General features: G+C 43.5%; 1 protein-coding gene across 11 annotated transcripts in view; it reads right to left on the bottom strand.

The window, feature by feature from the left end:
- PARP4 (poly(ADP-ribose) polymerase family member 4) overlaps positions 1–20,494 on the bottom strand; it is a 79,115-nt gene that overhangs the window by 51,021 nt on the left and 7,600 nt on the right. For 7 of the 11 annotated variants that reach the window (XM_084842787.1, XM_084842782.1, XM_084842785.1 and 4 more), the window contains exons 3-13: positions 19,109–19,283; positions 18,478–18,586; positions 15,714–15,798; positions 13,071–13,178; positions 9,097–9,246; positions 8,302–8,439; positions 6,390–6,563; positions 5,035–5,186; positions 2,489–2,626; positions 1,824–1,922; positions 376–559 (exon numbers count right to left, since the gene is read on the bottom strand). In XM_084842787.1, the coding sequence (XP_084698913.1) occupies positions 376–559; positions 1,824–1,922; positions 2,489–2,626; positions 5,035–5,186; positions 6,390–6,563; positions 8,302–8,439; positions 9,097–9,246; positions 13,071–13,178; positions 15,714–15,798; positions 18,478–18,586; positions 19,109–19,283 (1,512 nt within the window). Of the gene's footprint in view, positions 1–375; positions 560–1,823; positions 1,923–2,488; positions 2,627–5,034; positions 5,187–6,389; positions 6,564–8,301; positions 8,468–9,096; positions 9,247–10,000; positions 10,066–11,599; positions 11,687–12,128; positions 12,202–13,070; positions 13,179–15,713; positions 15,799–18,477; positions 18,587–19,108; positions 19,284–20,494 lie in introns of those variants that run through there. The other 4 variants (XM_084842789.1, XM_084842788.1, XM_084842790.1 and 1 more) reach the window with 4 other exon arrangements.

Raw genomic sequence — 20,494 nt, 5'->3', positions numbered from 1 at the left:
TCCAGTGGTGGGCATTGCTGAAGGAAAGGGGGCAGGGGCAAAAATTCCAGCATACTGTAACTTAAAGCTCTTCCTGCAAATAACTAAGCCTTGAGAGAGGCATTTCAACCTTTTCGAATGGGGGAAAACTGAATAAAATTGGTGATCAGGAGAACCCCAGAGAGGATCTCAGGAGAGCAAGATTTGGCTCCCAGGCCTGAGCCACTGAGGAAGCTCATGGGTGAAGTGATGTTTGAACAACGCTCTCAGCTCACCCTCTCAGTCACTGCACTTGCACCAGCTCACTTCTAACATTTCATCAATTATCTCCAGGGGCTTAACTCGCATGCCTTTTTAAAAAATCTAGCAAACAGCCCACCTAGCTGGATCTGGTACCTCAAAATCCGAATCACTGCCTTCTTTCTTACAGACTCCATGCACGCTGTTGTAGCCTGGGGGCGCTGTAGTTATTGAACTGTCCATCTCATCTGTATCCCAACAATTTCCAAGTGCAACGTCACAAATCACCAGCAATCGAGTTCCATCGGTTTTACTTGGCGGAGAGTACTTCATGCTTGTACTATTAATAAAAGAAGATGTTTATAATTATGCAAATATCTGAAATACTTTTTCCATAGCCCATGCTTTAGTTCAGCCATATTGTTGAGAGAAAAAGGCATGCTGGCCTTCTTGTGGGGTCTGTTTTCTAGCCACATCAGTCCCTCAGGTTCCATTTTGAATCCCAGACTCCATGTTGAAAAGAATACATAGGTGGTTCTTCAAGGCTACCACTTCAGCTCATTCACCCCAATTGGCTTTAGTTAGTCAAAAGCACCTCCTCTTCTCAGTAAACCCCACAAAGGAGGGATGGGCCTCATCCTTCATGTCATGCTGGGCTTCATGAACTAACCAGGCTAATTCTCCCAGGCCCCTCCAAATGCTCAGTGCTAGAGGAAGGCTGCCATTTTCTAGCACTGAGCAGGGAAGCCCACTCATCTCTGATCAGGGATCAGACATTTCCTGCTCAGAGCTCAAGAAATTCACCCTCTCTCTAACACTGAACAAGGAAAGGCAATTCCTTTCAGAGAGAGAGGCACAGAGCAGAGAGAGGCACAGAGCAATCTCTCCTTGTGTATCTGTGCATAGAGAAAGGAGTCAGATGATATCAGGGGATGAGGCCTTGGGAAGGGAGCAGTGTTTTGGGAGAGAGGGACTACCCCCCCCCCCGACACCCTCCTGCCCCCAGGAGTGTTGCAGGAAGCAATCCAGCCCTCAGGGAAAAAGTTCCCCAGCCCTGCATTAGATCTCCTCTGATTTTCTTTGGAACATACCAATTTCATAACTAAAAGTTATTTTACGCAAGATGATTCACAAGTATCACTTCTGTTCCACATAAAATGTGGCTAATGTGCATGTGCATGTGCACAAACAACACATATTTCTTTGTGTGAGATGCAACACAACAGATACATGGTAATCATATTTTATAGCATCCATGTCATTTTCCTCCACAAGTTTATTTGTTGCATGTTTATACCACTCTTCCTCCAAGGAGTTCCTCGCTGCATACATGGTCCTTCCCAGTCTATTTAACCTCACAACAACCTTGCAAGGGAGGTTATGTTACAAGATAGCAACTGGACCACGTTCACTCACAGCTGAGTGTGGATTTCATAGCTGAGTGTGGATTTGAACCCACTACACCACATTGCTTCTCAAAAGTGATATCTATGTAGTAAAATATGTGAAGCGGCCCTGAAATTTATTCAGAAAGTGGCACACGTGACACTACCCTTCAACCATTGAAAAGTTCTCAAATATTACTATTATTAAGTATTGCAGACCTTATAGAATTGCTGAAATAAATGCCACTGCCTAACTTCCCACGATCAGTTCTTTCCAAGCCATGTTCTTCAACCACTACCTTTGGCAGGAGGAGTCCCCTACAAAATAAAGATTTGCATGGTAAAGGCATGCCCACACAGTTTCTCTATACTAGTAATTGTTGGACTGGGCAGGGAGAACGTGAACAGGAATAAAGGGCCCAGGATATATAGGCCTAGCTACCCCCTCCTTCTGCACCATCCAGATGTGTTGCCCTGGTGCCCTCAAAACAACTCCCATCATCCCCTGACAGCATGGGTGAGCACTCAGGGGGCTTCAGGGACCAATTTCATCCCCCCAGGGGCTGCACTGCCACCACATGCTGCCAAATTGCATACTACCAATTGCCGGTTTGTCACTGAATTTTGGCAGTAAACTGCGACAGTGGCCTGTAATGGCCAAATTTAGCTTTAAAACAAGGTGTACAGTTTGGGGGTTGCAGGGGGTAGGCTTAAGGTCAATGGGCCACATACTGTCCACCCCTGGACTATAGGGTAGGGAGATGACATGTCCCACACTTCTCTATCTGTAATTGCCTATTTGCCCTCTTGTCTTATAACTACATAGCCATCCAGAGCAGAAAAGCACTACAAAGCTTGAGAGAGAAGATAACGCAAGCTGTTACCGAGAGAGGATCCCAACAAAGTTGGAAACTGATGAAGCATGGATTAAGGACTGAACGTTGCCAAGATGACTCTCAAAACCTTCTGCCTCCGTTATCCTGCCAACTTTATATATCTGCAAAACTTCTACTGGACATCCGCTGCAAGGAAATTTAAAGTGAGTACAAAGATCACATGAATTTTCATGGAAGGCATATTTATAGTTTAGGCCAAAGTTACTTGGACCACAGAAACACAAATGACATTGAATATTCTGCCTCATGTAGAGCTCGTGGGAGATAGAGGCAGTGCCACAAGTAAATGGCTGCAGCAGAGACCACTTGCAGGGAACAGCGTGGCCCAGTGAGTAAAGCTGTGGAGACGTGGAAAAAAACATTGTTCCCTCTCCACCTTTTTTTCCAGTTCCTTGAACACCCTCCCCATTCCCCCACCCAAAAATGTTTCTCCTTGTTTTTTGTCCAGTCCTTGATGGCACAGATAGTCCCAGCACAAGAAAAGGCAGGCAGGAGGACTATATTTTATGAAACTGAAAAATGCAGGCCATATCATCCCATATACTAGCATAAGTTGCGAGCAGCAATCTCCAAGGTTTCATACAGTTAAGGAAGGCAGAGGGGGTGGGGCAAAGCCACATCTTGGTCTCCCCATAGGAATGTATGGATTTTGTGTAATCTGTTTCATCTGTGTTTCATGGATTGTCAGGCATCTTTTCATTCTATCATCTGCTCACTGATGGAATCAGATTCCCCCCTCCCTTCGGAAAAGTATGCAAAAAGGTCTGCCACAATTTACATAACTTTTGCTGGCACATCACATTTAGCTCACCAATAAGCAGAATGCACACACAAAAAAGAATGGTACACAGTTGAGGCTAAAGACCGATCAGAAATGTATAAAATGTTGTGCAGGTGTTTTTTTGAAATGGCACATAGCGTATTTTCCAGTAACTTCCTTACTTTTGTGCAACTTAAATCTGCATACAATACCAGAAAGGAAAAAAAAATAGTCTGCAAGTCCATGGGAATCAGAAGATGCTGGTCAGCTGTGGAATCTGCGGGTTGGATTCATAGAAATGGGGGTTGGACTTGATGGTCTTATAGGCCCCTTCCAACCCTACTGTTCTATGAAATCCAAAGTTATTTGAATCTGTTTTGGATTTCTCCAACATCCCTATCTCCCAGTCATCATTATACACTGGGTGAGACTCTGCACTGTGCAAGGCTCAGAGGTTAGGGCAGAGGTGTCCCAAGAAGCAGTGCCAGGCTCAGTGGAACAGGACTAAAAACCAGGAAGAGGACTAAACATTTGGGAGTAGGAGAAGGTACGGATGGAGGCTAGAACAGCGTAGGATGTGCTGTGAACTCTAAATGTGAAGGATTCTGGGGATTTTAGGCATGCATTCAGAGCTATGACTGAACTTGAGCATGGCTTCACCAGGGCTTAGCCACAGAAGCTGCCATGTTTGGCAAAGACTGTAAGCAGTTCCTAAGCAAATGGCTGTGTAAACAATTGTAGCCTCTGACTTCTTCAAAATTACCTTTAATAAATATTGCTGAAAACAAACACACCGCTGAGCACAGAAGAGTACCAAATTTCCAAGCTTCATCTTGATGTTCAAAATCTGCTCCTAGCAGAGGAGGCTCCAGAAAGCCTTAAGAATAGGCTGTGTGTGTGGGGGGGGGGGGGGACTGAGGTGGGGGAGCACATAATGTGTGCGGGCATGTGAGGGAGAGAGAGAAGCCTGCAAGGTGGTGGGGGGGGTTTGAAGCTAGCTGAAGCAGTAAAAAAGAGCAGCACAAGAAAAAATAGAAAGCACAGAGAGAGGAAAAGGAAAGAAAAATTATGTATTTTCATTTTCCAGTGGGAGGGACAGCACTGACAAAAGTGACAGGTAGGCCTGGGCCTACCATGGAAAAGTAGTGGGTAAGCTTAGCCTATTTGGGCCTACCCTGAAATTAACCCCAGGGGGCTGCAGTAAGGAGGAGAGGACAGGAAAACCCACTTTACACAAGTGGAATTCTGCTCGCACTGCACTGGAGACTAGGTATGAGGTTCTCCTTAAGGACTGTATGGGATATCCTTGAGTTATATCCAGAATGCATGAGTGTTTCCAGAAGTCCAAGTGTGGAGAACCTGTGACCCTCCAGATTTGTCGGACTAGAATTCCCATCACCCCTGACCATCTGGCTGTGCTGGCTGAGGTGATGGGAGTCTAGCCACAGGTTCCCCACCCCTGCAGTAGCCCAATGACCTCCACAATCTCACAATTTAGGCAGTGATAAGTTTAGGTCTTTCTCCTGGGGACAAACAGAGCAGTCGTTCAAGTGAGGCCCTTCAAAATATGTATTCTACCGCCCCTCCAATTAACCTGGGTTTTATTAAAAAAAATTGAGCATACCATCCATGTACTTGTTTAAAAAAGGATTCTTACAGGTCCTTCAGACATTATAGTAATCTGACTTACACACACACACACACACACACACACACACACACCTTTGAACCTGGGGAGTACAAATGTAGAAACTGTATCTCTAGGAAAACTCACCTGATGTTTTGTTCCACCTGCTTTTTAACATTGTGGAATTCTTCATCATCAAGAGCATCTATCTTGCATCTCAAAGCCCGGTACTTCGAAAGTGACGGTGGGTTAAGGTTTGACATATTTGTTTCATGAACATTTAGCATGTCCCTGATCAGCTATAAAAATAATATAGAAAGTAGAGTTGTTATATTTCTAAAATAAAACTTTTACAACTTATTTATTAAAATACTCATACTCCACATTTCGGTCTCAAAGGAGACTGAAAAATGGGGAAAGGATGTAGCTCAGTGGTAGGTCACATTCTTTCCATGCAGAAGGTCCTGAGTTCAACCCCTGGCATTTCCAGGTTGTGATAGGAAAGATTCCTTGTTTGAGGGTGCTTCCAGATGGAGGGGTCCTAGCACTAACAATCAGAAAGCATTGTGTAGTTATTCCGTCTTCCCTTCCTTAGCAAGAAAAAAGATGCAAGAAGCAGGGGGACTGCAAGTGAAATTATGGCTTTCTCTTCCTTCATTTGATGGTTATGCATGAAGTAAGGATTATAATCTAGATTGACAATTTTGAATTGAGAACTACAGTATAACAGTTGGTTTAATTTGCAGTGAAGTGTTGTGATCTTATGCATATAGAGAAGTGAATAAATATTCTAGATTTTTAAATCATTATTTCCCCAAAATATCATATTGTTATTGTTGTTGTTTATTCGGTCAGTCGCTTCCGACTCTTCGTGACTTCATGGACCAGCCCACGCCAGAGCTTCCTGTCAGCCATCGCCACCCCCCGCTCTCCCAAGGTCGAGTCCGTCACCTCCAGAATATCATTCATCCACCTTGCCCTTGGTCGGCCCCTCTTCCTTTTGCCTTCCACTTTCCCTAGCATCAGCATCTTCTCCAGGGTATCCTGTCTTCTCGTTATTTATATCATATACACCAATATCATATACACTATGGTAAACTGTCTGAAATGCCTCTGTATACCAGTTTCTGGGGAACACGAGCAAGAGGGTGGGTTTCCCCCAGGCACCTGGTTGGCCACTGTGTGAAGAGAATGCTGGACTAGATGAACCCTCAGTCTGATTCAGCATGGCTCCTCTTAGGTTCTTATTTCCTTGGGATGGAACCACAAAATGTAATGACATGCAGCCAACAAGACCCTCTGACAAATGAAACTTCCCAAAAGAGAACCCACATTTGAGATCTTGACTATGGCTTACAGCAATTCTGGAGCACCACCAGAACTCTCTAAAATTCATAAAAGACCATATTTGTAGCTTATTTAACTTCTGTGAAACCCACTGCACCCATGATCACTTAGAAACAAGAGACGCTAAGAACAAGAATCAAACCTGACATTGTTACCTGACAGAGATCCTCCTTGCTAGATAACAGCTTTCTGTTAATGTCATAATCCAGCCCGCATTTGTGGGGTATGATTTTATAGAACTCCGACATCTTTGCGGATAGTTGTTCTGGCGATTCCATCTCATACAGTGCATTCTTTGCCCGAACCAGAACACCTTCTGCTCTGGTCACCTTTTAAGAAAAAGCGGTATACAAATGTTAAGAGGAGTGAGAAAATCGTGAGGAGATATAAGAAGGGCAAAAACCGATTACAGCCCCCTCCCATCTTCTCAACTTCAAATGTGTGGAAGAGGATTCCTGTCCTCATAATCCCTCACTAGACAGGCAATGTATGACCCAAATCTAAGTGGGTGTTATGTGAGGCAGACAGAAATCCTGCCTGTAGATGTCTGTTTCTGTGATTGGATAGGCACAACCATCATGAGGCAGTGAAGACACCATAATGCAATTCTTCTGGCATTTTCCCCACAGAATATAGTGGAATGTAATCGCCTAACTCCTAACTGATGGAAATGCTTCTCCAACAGGCCTGCTGCTCTGTGACAACAGTGCTTCCTTGTGATGTGAGCCCATGAAGCTGCAGTATGCATGTGAAAATATAAAAAGTTTATGGATGGGGCCAATCACGCAAATGTTTCACACTTAATATCAGGAGGGCAACAGTGTGATTAGAAAAACCTATGAAACTGGCCCTGCGCACTTGGGTTGCAGTATTCACACACATTCCATAGTGCAGGGGTAGGCAACCCAGTGTCCTCTAAATGTTTTGGATTGCACCTCCCATAATTCCTGGGAGGTTAACTGGAGCCGTAATTGGAGCCGTTGAGAGTTGTACTCCAAAGTATCTGGAGGACACCAAATTGCCTACCTCTGCCACAGCCACATGGGATTGCACCACAGATTTCATTGATTTATTTATATTGTTAATCTGTCCAGTAACAAGTTTTCTCTTGGTGGATTACAAATAGTTAAAGGTAGATTCCTATGCATGTTTAGACATAAAGAAGTCCTACAACTCCCAACATGCTGGAAGTTGTAGGACTTGTTTCTGTCTAAACATGCACAAGATTGTGCCCTAAAAGAATTATATACAATACAAAACAAAACAACAAACAGGACAGGAATAAATAAATATAAAAATATACAAGAACAGCTATAGCAATCTAAAAACTAAATCTCTAAAAGGCCTGGGAGAAAAGAAAGGTTTTCATCTGGTACAAAAAAGATACCAGTGTAGGCTCCAGGTGAGTCTCCTTAGGGAAGGCATGCCATAAGTGGGGTGTCACCACTGAGAAGGCCTTATCTCTTGTAGCCACCCACTGGGCACTTCCTGGGCACCCAGAGGAAGACCTCCAAAGATGACCTAAGAGTCTGAGCAGGTACATGCAGGAGATGTTCCTTTAGATACTCTGGTCTAAAGCTGTTTAGGGCTTTAAAGGTCAACACCAACACTTTGAATTGGGCTCAGAAATGGACTGGAAGCTTGTGCAGCTGATGAAGCGCTGGTGTCACACGACTGTATTGACCATTCCCAGTTCATAGCTCTCGTACAACAGCATATGCATGTGAAGAAGGCAGTAGCCAGAACAAAAAAAAAAGAGGCATGACCCTTGGCCTTTATACTAGCTGTGGGCAGAAAGAAGATTTCCAGATGTTTTGGACTTCAGGATTCCTGGCTATTGGCCATGCTGGCAGGGGATTCTGGGAGTTGAAGTCCAAAACATCTGGTGTTCTACCTTCTGCCCACCCGTTTTATACAGTTAAAGTATTCATATGTTTTGTGACAGGTTAGTCACAGTTACGCTGGATGTCACAATCCAGTAACAGAAAATACATTTGCCTAGCATTGTATTTCTGTTAGCATTCATGGGAATAAAATGCAATTTTTTTTCAAGAAGAATTGCCATACATCATTGAGGCTGATGCTGGTTACTGGTTTATCCAACAGATGATCCAGAAGTCCAAGTGCTTCAGCCCACAGCAGTTCCACAAACATACCAACTTCTTCAGACAAAGTGCTGGAATTGATGGCTTCTGCTATGAGGATCTGAAAATATATCACTGCAATCAAGCCACTGAAAAAATAGTCAATGGTAAACAGCAGTTAACAAAAGAGATGTTACCAGTTTCAATAATTAAAACGTATCTTCAGGATTGTATTCATACTAAATTTGTAACACTAAAAAAAATACCAACAGAAGCAATTAATCTGTCTGCCCTTCCCCTCTTCCAATCACGTTAAAGAAATCAGTCTGAATAGGAGGTAAATGCCTGCATCACACAAACTGTTTAATAGCATCATCTCGCCTGCAGGTTTTCCTCTCTTCTCCTGTCTGCACTCAGACAGGAAGAAGGCGATTAGCTAGGGCAGGGCTGGTCTGGGCAACTTGTAGCCCTTCAGATGTTGATGAACTACTATTCGCATCTCCCTTCATCACTGAGCAGCCTGGTTGGGGCTGATGGGAACTGGAATCCAACAATATCCGTAAGGCTACAGGTTCTCCAGCCCTGGGCTAAGGACCCTACTGCCCAGAGCAGATGCTGGCAAAAAGAAGCAGTCACAAGAGCAGCCACCATTTTGGCTTCATTTTACACAAGACCCCCCCCTCTGTGCCACAGAAGTTCAATTTTAGGGATGCCTCACACTTTGAGATCTTCAAACGATGATCAATAATTGAAGAAAAGAGTTAAAATTGATGCTAACCTCTTGCAATTTTGCTGAAGCAAGATGCTCTGCTTCATGTGGGAAGTCTTTTCTTAACTGAAAATCCACCTCCTTCAGATGGTCAATACAAAGTGCATACATTGCTCTGGACTCTTCAGAAGTCCTGGTGGGTATAAATTGTTTTTGGTCCTGAGAACAAAAGTGTGTCAAAATACAAAAATGAAAAGGGGGAAATTTCACAGGAAGTGTCCTGTCAGCAAGATGATATTAAATTCTAGTTTTATCTTGTACTTTGATGCAACAAGCTGAGGCAGCTTTCCCCAACCAGGTGCCCTCCAGATGTGTCGGACAACAACTCCCATCACCCATGCCAGCATTGGGGTGATGGGAACTGTAATCCAACCCTTACAGAGGGCACCAGGTTGGAGAAGGCTGGGGTGAGGCTTTGAAAGGCACACAAAGCTGCTCCAAACGTGTAAGTATCACAGCTCCCGAGTAGGGAACACTGGGAATTGTAGTTCTGTGAGAGTACAAGGGGCCCTTAACAACATATAGCACACTGATGATCTGCAAAGAACAGGGGTCGGTAACTTGTGGCTCTCCAGATGGTTTGGCCTACAACTCCCTTCATCCTTCACCATTGGTTATGCTGGCTAGGGCTGATGGGATTGTAGGCCAAAAAGTCTGGAGGGCCACTACTTGCCCAGTATGATGGGGTGAGGTAGATGTGAACAGATTAGCCTAGTAACTGGAGCAGGATCCAGTAGCATTCCTCAAGGGGTTGTAGCCTATTTCCCCTGACACAGTAAGCTGCAGAAAAGGAACCCAAGCAACACTTGTAGGGATACGGAAGGATCTGGGGGGTAACAGAAGCAAAGAAACCTAAGGGCCTGATATCATTATGAGTGCAGCAGATATTAGTACACCCATGTCCTCAGCTTACATAGAAATGATCTGACTGCAGCAGGGAGGTTGCACTGGCAGTGGTCAGAACTGGCTAGCTCCATCTTGCTTGGCAGGCATAACAATATGCTGCTTCAGCTGCAGTAGTGCAAGGCCTTGGCTGTGACACTGCAGTTAAATTGGCATAAACAGAGGATGGACTGCTGTGTGACTGGAATTTACAAATGAACTCAATAAAGAACAATATATTTGCACTGAGTGACAGTTATCATCTGGCGTTAATTTGCCTCGCAGTGACTGACAATGACAAAGATGAAATATGTTGCCAAAGAGTGGCTCCTCCAGAGTTGCTTTATCCAGTTTCTCGGCACAGTGGCATGATTCTCATTTTGTGTGCAAGATGTCCTAGTTGCAGTTCCCAGGCAAGGCCTTGCGTGGAGGGAAAGAGGAGCCACACCTTTCGGGGAAAGGCCAAAACTCAGTGGTAAGGCACATGCTTTCATGCAAAAGGTCCCAGTTCGATCCTTGTCATCTCCAGACAGAGCTGGGAAAGGCCCCAGTCTGACTGGAGAGCCGCTGACTGAAGAGACGCTGCCAGTGCTGAGCTAGACGCACCCAGGGCCAGCATCAGGGGTTGGTATCATTAGGCATTTGCTGAGGCCAACACCTGTGCAGGGCCCCCCCAATACCAATCGCTGGAGCCTCCTGGTTCTCCTGCTGCTCCTTCTCCTCGCTGTCTCTGCCTGTTCCCCTGCCCCCTCCAAACACGCAAGCAAGGCTGAGCAGAAGGGCAAGCAGCTTCCACTTGGCTTGCATTCTCCATCTGGGCAGTTGTGCAGATTGAGGCCAGAGTGAGAGGGCTAGGGAGTAGGCAGCAGTGACAGTGGCGAGGAGATTGTGGGCCCACCAAGGGCATTTTGACCAAGGTCTCCTCAAAACCTGCAGCCAACACTGGATGAACTCAGTGTAAACCAACTTACTAGCTTCCTAGTTCTTTTAAAAATGTACACCCCAACCGATCAGTAATCACTTTCAGGATGCGTTACAACAAATAAAACAACTGGTACAATTCTAAAAATCCCAGCAATACAATATTCTTATAAGGACACAACAATAACAGAAAGAAAAAGAAAAAAAAGAGGAAAAGAAGAAAAGAAGAAAAAGAAAATAAATTTCTTTCCCTTTCCCTCCCCCTTAAAGGATTAAGTTTAAACTCCAATACCCCCTGGCCTCCGATGCCATTCTACTTTAAAAAGTATATAACATTAACAGTCTTACAGTTTAATAAACAACCTTACATTTCAATATCATATCATCAATCTTATATCAAATAAACAGGCCTACAGTTCATTCCCAGTAGCCTATATTATTATTATTATTATTATTATTGATGATGATGATGATGATTAAAAAGAAATACAGTGTTACATAATAATAAAACTTAAAATAAACCTTCAACAATCAGTAATATGTTTTATACTAGATATATAAATGCATGTGCACAATACACCCTCAAACAATATATTTAAATACAGCATATCGTATCTATTTTGGAAAAAAGAAATAAAAAAGAAAAGCAAGAAAAGAAGAAAGATGAAAGAGAATAAACAAATATATGTATAATCATTTATCTTCTGACCTAGCCTGGATCATGTAGACTAAACATAGACAGTTAACAGAGCTTGTTTAAAGATTCCAGTTCATGGGGTTGTAACAGAAATCTCACGCATTTTTACGTTCAGCCATGCCTCCGCCATTTCATGATTTAGAAACTTCTTCATCTGACCTTCAGACACAATGCAAAGTGTAGCAGGATGTTTTAAGTAATATTTTAAGTTCATTTGTTTTGCCATATTGCTTGCTTTGAAGAATTGCCTTCTTTTATTCGCCACCTCTTTGATGTAGTCTGGAAATAACATAACTTTATCTTGTATCCAGGAAAGGCTTCCACCCTCTCTTGCCAAATGCAGGATATAATTCTTTGTGGAGACTTTTGCAAATTGGACTATGATCGTATAGTCAGTCCCTTTAGCATTTGGCACACGAAATGCCTGCTCAATATCAAGTAAATAATCAGATGGGACAGGGAGTATCTCATGCAAAAGTTTATCCACAAAAATAGGCAATTTTACATCATTAGACAAATTTTTAATCCCAATAATACATACACTGGATCTGTGTGTGAAGGCCTCCAGTTGAGAAATTCTGTCAGAGACATTTTAAAAATATACTTGTGTTGTAGTTTCATTCCCTACCACTCGGTCTTCTAGCACGTTAATTTTCGTCTCCATTTTTTGCCAAGACGCATTAATTAGATCCACAGCTCCTTGCAAGGTGGTGATGGAATTTTGGATTAAATCCAACCTTTTGGCTTGCTCCGTAAATTGCGAAGATAAAGTCTTTATCAGAGTAAATAATTCCCCTATACCTTCTGTTCTCGAAACTTTTGACACAGAAGGTATGGGGGGAGTTGGTGGTGATGCCAGCCCCTTTCTTCTCCTCGGCGTAGCCATGTTTCTCTTCAAAGAGATCTTGCAGGTCCTCAGATTTTTTCAAATATTGTTAATATTTTCTAAATCATCCCTCAGGTGTTGTTGATATTTCTTAAAGCATATATTACAATGAAACACGTCAGCCCTGTTTCTCCTCTTGAACTCTTGAAACAAGAGTTTCAGAACAGCTTTTTGCGTTGGTAAAGCTCTGGGGAGATAATCCTGGAATCCAGCCCCCCTGCTACCTCGTGGTACTTTTCTCCCAGATGTTATCCAGATGCTGCTTTGCCCCCCCCTTTAATTCCAGGGGGGAGATGAAAAGGTTTTTCAACCTTTTAAAAACCTGTTTGAGAAAGCTTCCACGGAGAGCCCGTGGGCGACACTGGTTCCAACCGGAAGTCCAATTGTATTGCTGGGAAACTGTAGTATTGATCAGGTTGTTGGTATTCTTGGTATTGTTTATTTCACTTATAAAGATAAAATAAATAAAAATATTTTTAAAAATCCAGAAAATAAAATAGCAGCATAGCACAAGATGTAAAACCTCTCACATTCAAGGGCATTCAAGATAGCAAAGAAACAAATTAATGTGTGATCACAACAGCCATCCCAACCTACCTGTTGTCCATCCAGCACACTGTACTGCGCGCATATGCGGAAGGGGTACATGCATGGCTCCTGAAAGCACTGAAGCTCAACAACAACATATTCACCATGTCTCACAACCTGGGAGGGAAAATGGTGTTTAAATGCATTTCCATTTCTTAGCAAGGTTGTTGTCAACATTTAATCATTCAATTAATTTCAAATCAATCAAGACAGCTGAATAAAACTGAAACAGCAATAAAATAATCAACATGTGCAAAAGGTACACCAGCTGGATCAAGCCCATTCCAACCATCCCTAAATGAAAGAGCCATCTTTAGCTGCACTTGAGCTTTGGAACTCCCTTCTCAGGGAGGCCTCCTTGCATCCTCTCTATTGGCCCTCTGCTGTAAGGTTAAGACCTTTCTTTTAAAAAGGCCTTCAGTAGCTTATAGTTACATCTGACAAGGACAAAGTGTGGATCTGATCCTGGCTTATTCCAGTAAACAGCTGTTTAAACTGTTAAACAAACTGCAGTTCCTAGTTCAGACATAACAAGAAACTGCAGTTAGTTTAAACTAGGAAGCAGATGCTTCCAATCTCCTCCTCTGGAATGCACCAGATGAAGACGGGGAGAGTGCTAAAGCCCAAGACTCGAGCAGGCTTGTCTGTGTGTTGTTTAACTATGGTTTACCCCCTTAAGGTCAAACCAGGCCTCTATGTCAGAGAGAAGACTAGGCAGAATCTTCCTCCTTAACATGCAGGAAGAAAATTTTTTGGGATCAAACATACAACCAATCCTACAAGCTAGGCTTCAGCAGTATGCAAACCGAGAACTACCGGAAGTACAAGCTGGGTTTCGAAGAGGCAGAGGAACTAGAGATCAAATCGCCAACATTCGCTGCATCATGGAGAAAGCAAGAGAATTCCAGAAAAACGTCTATTTCTGCTTCATTGACTACGCTAGAGCCTTTGATTGTGTGGATCACAACAAACTGTGGCAAATTCTTAAAGTGATGGGAGTACCAGACCACCTTACCTGTCTCCTGAGAAACCTGTACGAGGGTCAAGAAGCAACAGTCAGAACCAGACATGGAACAACCGATTGGTTCAAAATTGGGAAAGGAGTATGACAAGGCTGCATATTGTCACCCTGCTTATTTAACTTATATGCAGAGTACATCATGAGAAATGCCGGGTTGGATGAATCAGAGGTCGGAATTAAGATTGCCGGGAGAATTATCAACAACCTCCAATATGCAGACAATACCACCCTAATGGCAGAAAGCGAAGAGGATCTCAAGAGCCTCTTGTTGAGGGTGAAAGAGGAGAGTGCAAAAGCTGGTTTGAAACTCAACATTAAAAAACCGAAGATCATGGCATCTGGCCCTATCACTTCCTGGCATATAGAAGGGGAAGAAGTGGAAGCAGTGACAGATTTTACTTTCTTGGGCTCCAAGATCACCGCAGACGGTGACTGTAGCCATGAAATTCAAAGACGCTTGCTCCTTGGGAGGAAAGCTATGGCAAAACTAGACAGCATAGTAAGAAGCAGAGACATCACCTTGCCGACAAAGGTCCGTCTAGTCAAAGCTATGGTTTTCCCAGTAATAATGTATGGCTGTCAGAGCTGGACTATAAGGAAGGCTGAGCGCCGAAGAATTGATGCTTTCGAACTGTGGTGCTGGAGAAGACTCTTACAAGTCCCCTGGACTGCAAGGAGGTCAAATCAGTCCATCCTAAAGGAAATCAACCCTGACTGCTCATTGGAAGGACAGATATTGAAGCTGAAGCTCAAATATTTTGGTCACCTAATGCGAAGAGAAAACTCTCTGGAAAAGACCCTGATGCTGGGAAAGACTGAAGGCAAAAGGAGAAGGGGACGGCAGAGGATGAGATGGCTAGATAGCATCACCGATGCAATGAATATGAACTTGAGCACGCTCCGGGAGAGAGTGCAGGACAGGAAGGCCTGGCGTGCTATGGTCCATGGGGTCACGAAGAGTCGGACACGACTGAACGACTGAACAACAATCCTGTATCCTGGTTGATACTGCCTGGGATAAGCTTTACACTTGATTCTGCTAATTCTGTTGGGGTGCAAACCTATGGGGACAGTTGGCTGCTTCCGAACTTGGAGGTGGCCGACTATCCAATGCAGGGTGGGTGGAGCACGGAGGGGATTGTCTCCTCCATGATCCAGCTGCCCTGCATTTGCAGCTAGACAGCCAATTTCACCTGTCTAGACAGGGTGCCTTGGAGCGGGGGAAGGGGAGGAGGCCAGACAGTGCATAGGAAACATAGTACCGGCGCTTTCATGGTCCCCTCCCCTCCCTGCCCCAGGAATGCCCCCTTTTCGGCTGCTCCATGCTGCTCTTCCAAGTGCAGAGCCAGGGACAAACCGCGACTCTTATGAGTTGGCGGGGGCGGGGGAGCCAGATTTCTGGGAACCAAGCTCGGAGTGCTGTTTCCGAGCTCAGTTTCCAGAAACTGAAAAATCCTATGGCCGTCTAGCCACTGTCTAGAGGCCATAGGATTGCACCTTTGAGTGTGTAAACAGCTTTCTAGGGACATAATAATAATTTAATGGCAAGTAAAACCAGAAGGCATAACAATAATGTGTTCACACACACACGATCCTAGTATTTTACACCATCACAGAAGAAAAGTTATTACCTTTTCAAGGATGTTATACTTTGCAACCTCAAAGTCTTCTGGAAAATAAGGAACGTTTTCATCATTATTTGAAAGCCATCTGGAACTACACACACAAAAAAGTCAGATACTTTCTCATTACTTACTGAACACAATTAAGCCCTCTGCATGAAAATCAGCAAACTAATGGAAACAATAATGCATCTGAACTCTTTCTAAAGCTGGTGGCAAAACTTCCACAGGTTTGTACAGGTGCTAGATTCCATTCTGAGTTTTATGTTTGCTTAGAAGTCCTTACAGATGAAGGCTGCTGTCCTGAACCCATTTATGAGTACTTGGATCCCACCAATTTCATCAGGGCAACCGCATTAAGAACAGGATCAGTTACCAATTTAGGGGAGGTAGTTGAGTTTTTCTTTTTTTGAGCAAGTCTTCAAAGATTCAGAAAACAGAATAAAAAACAAACATGAAAGGCACATTAACAGAACGTTTGATTCTGAAAATGCAATCTTCAAACTCTGCACAGGTTACACAACATCCCATGGGCCATTATGGCTAGTTGGAGACATAAACCTGTTTGCTCCTGCCATTTGGAATAAAAGAGAAAAAGCCAAGTATAACGTGACAGTGTAACGGAGCTGGATGACTTGGGTATAGAATCATTCTTAGTTTAGTACAACCTTCCCCAACCTGGTGCCCCTCAGATGTGTTGGACTACAATTCCCATCATTCCCAGCCAAGCATGATGGGAGATGCAGTCTAACATTTGGAGGGCACCAGGTTGGGGAAGGCTGGTTTAGTAGCACAAGTCATTAGCTGCTCTGCTGCAGCTTTCTGTGATCTGACACACTTCATATCGAAATATGCTCTCTGAAATTACTCTGATTGATTTCTAAAACAAAACATGCTAATGTTCCTGGATAACAGTCTTACTACAGCTAATGGAATGCATACTACCTTCCTAAACAAATTTCTCTTGGAAATGAGAACCCAGTTGAACTTGTTGTTAAGGGAATGGCTTTGGATCACAACCTAGATCGTGAATCACAATTACTTCTGTTGCTATTTAGGAAACTAAAGTATTAGGATCAAACTGCACATGGTGCTAAACAGGTGGGTCATTAGAAGCCACACTGACACCAGGAGTATGTTTTTTACTGAACAGTCAATATGGAGGGCGGGGTGCGGGGAGACACTCCCAATATTATTGTGAACACAGCACATGGGAAAGGGAAATTTAACTCTTCTTTCCGCAGCTGCAATCCCAATGAAAATCCCGCCCCCCCATGTGCAACTATGGACCTTAGAAAAAAGCTTCCACTGACATAAACGGGAGCTTTTTTTCCAGAGCTCGAAGCTGTGTTGGGGAGGGGGGAGATTTTCAGTGGGATCACAGCTGGGGATGGAAGGGTTAGACCTCCCTGTGCTGCGGTCCCAATGAAAATCCCCCTCCCACTGTTTGCTTTACAAAAAAAAAAAAACTGACATGGTTTCTAACGACATGTTTATGGTCACGTCTAGTTTGGCCCTTAATAGATGCTTTCAGGGATTGTAAGATCAAATATCAGTGTGAAAATCCCTCTATGAAGCTCAGAGTGGCTTTTGACATTTTATCCTGAAAACAACCCTGTCACAGAGGTTCGGCTGAGAAAGTCTGAAGGGTCTAAGATCACCCAGTGAGCTTTATGGCTAGGCATTGAGTTATGGCTGAATCTGCTCTTCCCAATTAAAATCCATCAGCTCTATCTGCCCAAAAGATCTGTGGATGTTGGTTAATTCCACCACAGAGAACTAAAAATGCAACCTTGCCCTTGTTAACTGAACATGCCTGGTGAAAAGTGGGGAAGAGCAGAAGATGCCCTTATACAAATCTATGGTGCAACCAGACTTGGAATACCATGTACAGTTCTGGTAACCAAACCTAAAAAAAAAAAAGATATTGTACAGCTGGAAAAAGTGCAGAAAAGGGCAACTAAAATGATCAAGGGTCAGGAACATCTCCCCTATGAGGAAAGGTTACAACACCTGGGATTGTTTAGCTTAGAAAAAGGACGAATAAGGGGAGACAGGACAAAGGTGTACAAAATTATGCATGGTGTGGAGAAAGTGGATAGGAAGACAATTTTCTCCCCCTCTCATAATACTAGAGCCCAGGGTCATCCCATGAAGCTGATTGGAGGGAGATTCAGGACCGATAAAAGGAAGGACTTCTTCACACATCACATAGTTAAACTATGGAATTCACTTCCACAAGGTGTAGTGATGGCCACCAATTTGGATGGCTCTAAAAGGGGGTTAGATAAATTCCAGGAGAAGGCTATCAGTGCTTACCAGTCCGATATGCTGCCTCCAGTATCAGAGACCGTATGCCTATGTACACCAGTTGTGGGGAACATGAGCGGGAAGGTGCTGCTGCACTCATGTCCTACTTGTGGGTTTCCCATAAGCAGCTGCTTGGCGACTGTGTGAACAGAACGCTGAACTAGATGGACCTTTGATCTGATCCAGCACGGTTCTTACGTTCTTATGCCTTGCACCAGACCAGACTATTTGCCAATCTAGCCCAGGGCTATCTACACTGACTGACAGTGGTTCTCTGGGGTCTCAGGCAAAATGTTTTTCCCATCACCTGCTACCTGATCCTTTTAACTAAAGATGCCGGGAGTTGAACCTGGCATATTCTGCTTGCAAAGCATGTGCCTTACCACTGAACTATGATCCTTCCCCCAAAGTTCTCTGCTGAGAAGTTTGGCTCTTCTTTTAAACAAAAACTCAAACAAGTTACCTTAGTCCACCCATGTTGCTGCTGTCACTGGATTCGCTCTTTTTATCCTTTCCAGTAGCATCCTGTTCCTTATGACTGTCATCTCCACGATCCAAGTTCATCTCCACATCTGTTGTTACAACAATAGTCATATCCTTTATACCTGCCAGCTCTCTTTTGAGTTAGAATATAAATGAAATGTAACCAATACATCTCAGTAGGTAACCAATGTACATCTTGACGACATGTGACTTTGGTAAAGCCTAAGATTGTGTACAGGGGGCCATGTGCATGGTCTAAGAATGTCAGCTGCTGCAGCACGAAGTGGGTGCAATCCTGGTCAGTAATCTGGAAGAAAGACTACAGGGAGCCCCATGCAAGAAGAGGATGCATGTATAATAAATGATTCCCCCTCATCGAAAAAAAAGACGTATACACAGAAATAGAATGTCAGAACATACCCTAAAATCCCAGGCAGACTGATAACAGCTGTTAAGATACTAATAAAGCTCTGACTTCATGTTCTCATGGGAATGCCACAACCTGGGGAGAGGCTTCAGGCCATCACATAGCTCAAAAATATTTTTAGTTTGCCTGTAAACTTAAAGCCATCTTATTTTCAAAGTCACTAGTCCACAAGAATATCCTTTACCAGTTATACACGCCGATGTTTTGGAGGGTTCATAGTCATCTGTCTCTAAGAGTCTTCTTTCTTCGACTGAGTCCCATATGAAATCAGCACTCACAACAGGCAGCTGATATTTCTGGATAGTCTTCAGGTGAGTGGAGCCGAGTGCATCAGCATCATCAGCGATGACATGAGTGCACTAAAATTAAATTGAGATCCAATTTATAAAATGCAGAATTGCTCACACTAACCAACATATTGACCTGGTTCACACAATCACTGCAGCCCACCATGGCTTATTTAAGCCATGACGAACTGCAGTGCCTGCAGCGCCAAGTTGCCTGTTCAGGCCACAGCTTGTCATGTTATCTGAACCTAGGTGGCACAGGTAGTTTGAGGGTTAAATACCCTCAAATAACCCTACAACAACCCTGTCGCCCAGGTTCCGATGATACAACAAGCCATGGTAAACCCCTCACTGGGGACTGAATATTCAAAATGGCCACCCACACATGCCGCAACCTTAAATAAGCCTTAGTGAGCTGTGGTAATCCTGCAAACTGGCCCAGTGTGTGCACAGAAAGGGAGCATATGTATGCTCTTTTTAAAAACTGGACATTGCTTTATTTTCTATCCAAATAATATGTACAACTTGGGACCCTCTAAAAATACATGTGAGAAAGTGCAGGATGTTTGGATTCAGAAGCCGTGGATCATTTAAGCCCAATTCCCCTTCCCTTTACCTTTTTGGCAGTACCCTTCATTGGGCATACCACTTTACAAATAGAGGGAATTATAGATTACTTTCTTATCTTCCTTTCTCATATTTATTCTTGTTTGGTCTTTACAGAATTTACAATGCAATCCTATACCTATTTACTTGGAAGTAAGTCCCACTGTGGTCAATAGAATGTAGTAAATATATTTAGGAATGCAGCCCATTGGAATATTTTCTTGTAAGGACCCTAATATTGTATTTAAACTCATTTTATGCAAAACTATTAACATTCATTCATAGCATCAATAACTGGTTTAAAGCCAATAGTTTTCCCATGACATAGAATATATAAGAGACAGGAGCAGAAACCCCATTTCTTGTGTATTCTCCCAAATAAAACTCTTACTTGGCCATTTCATCAGGCCCTCAACATAGTAGCAGCAAGGGCACTTTTGTAACCCACATCAAGTTATCTGTGAGTTAAGGGGCCTGTTCAGATGTAACACTGACCTATGGTTTGGCATTATGAGAATGAGCCTTCAGGAACCATCAAATCTTGGTTTTCAGGCAAGTGTAAAACATCATCTTGCTGCCTCTACTGAATCGTCTGTCTGCTGCCCAACGGAGCTTTTCAGAGTCGTTCGGGGGTTATTACATGCCAGCCCTAAGGACACTGTAGATCTGTTTGAGGC

Source organism: Heloderma suspectum, chromosome 3, assembly GCF_057233095.1.
Source record: "Heloderma suspectum isolate Gila_16-S chromosome 3, 16-S_ref, whole genome shotgun sequence".
In the NCBI taxonomy this organism is placed as follows: Eukaryota; Metazoa; Chordata; class Lepidosauria; order Squamata; family Helodermatidae; genus Heloderma; species Heloderma suspectum.
The sequence above is the reverse complement of the archived record's forward strand: the minus strand, read 5'-3'. Positions and strand labels throughout refer to the sequence as shown.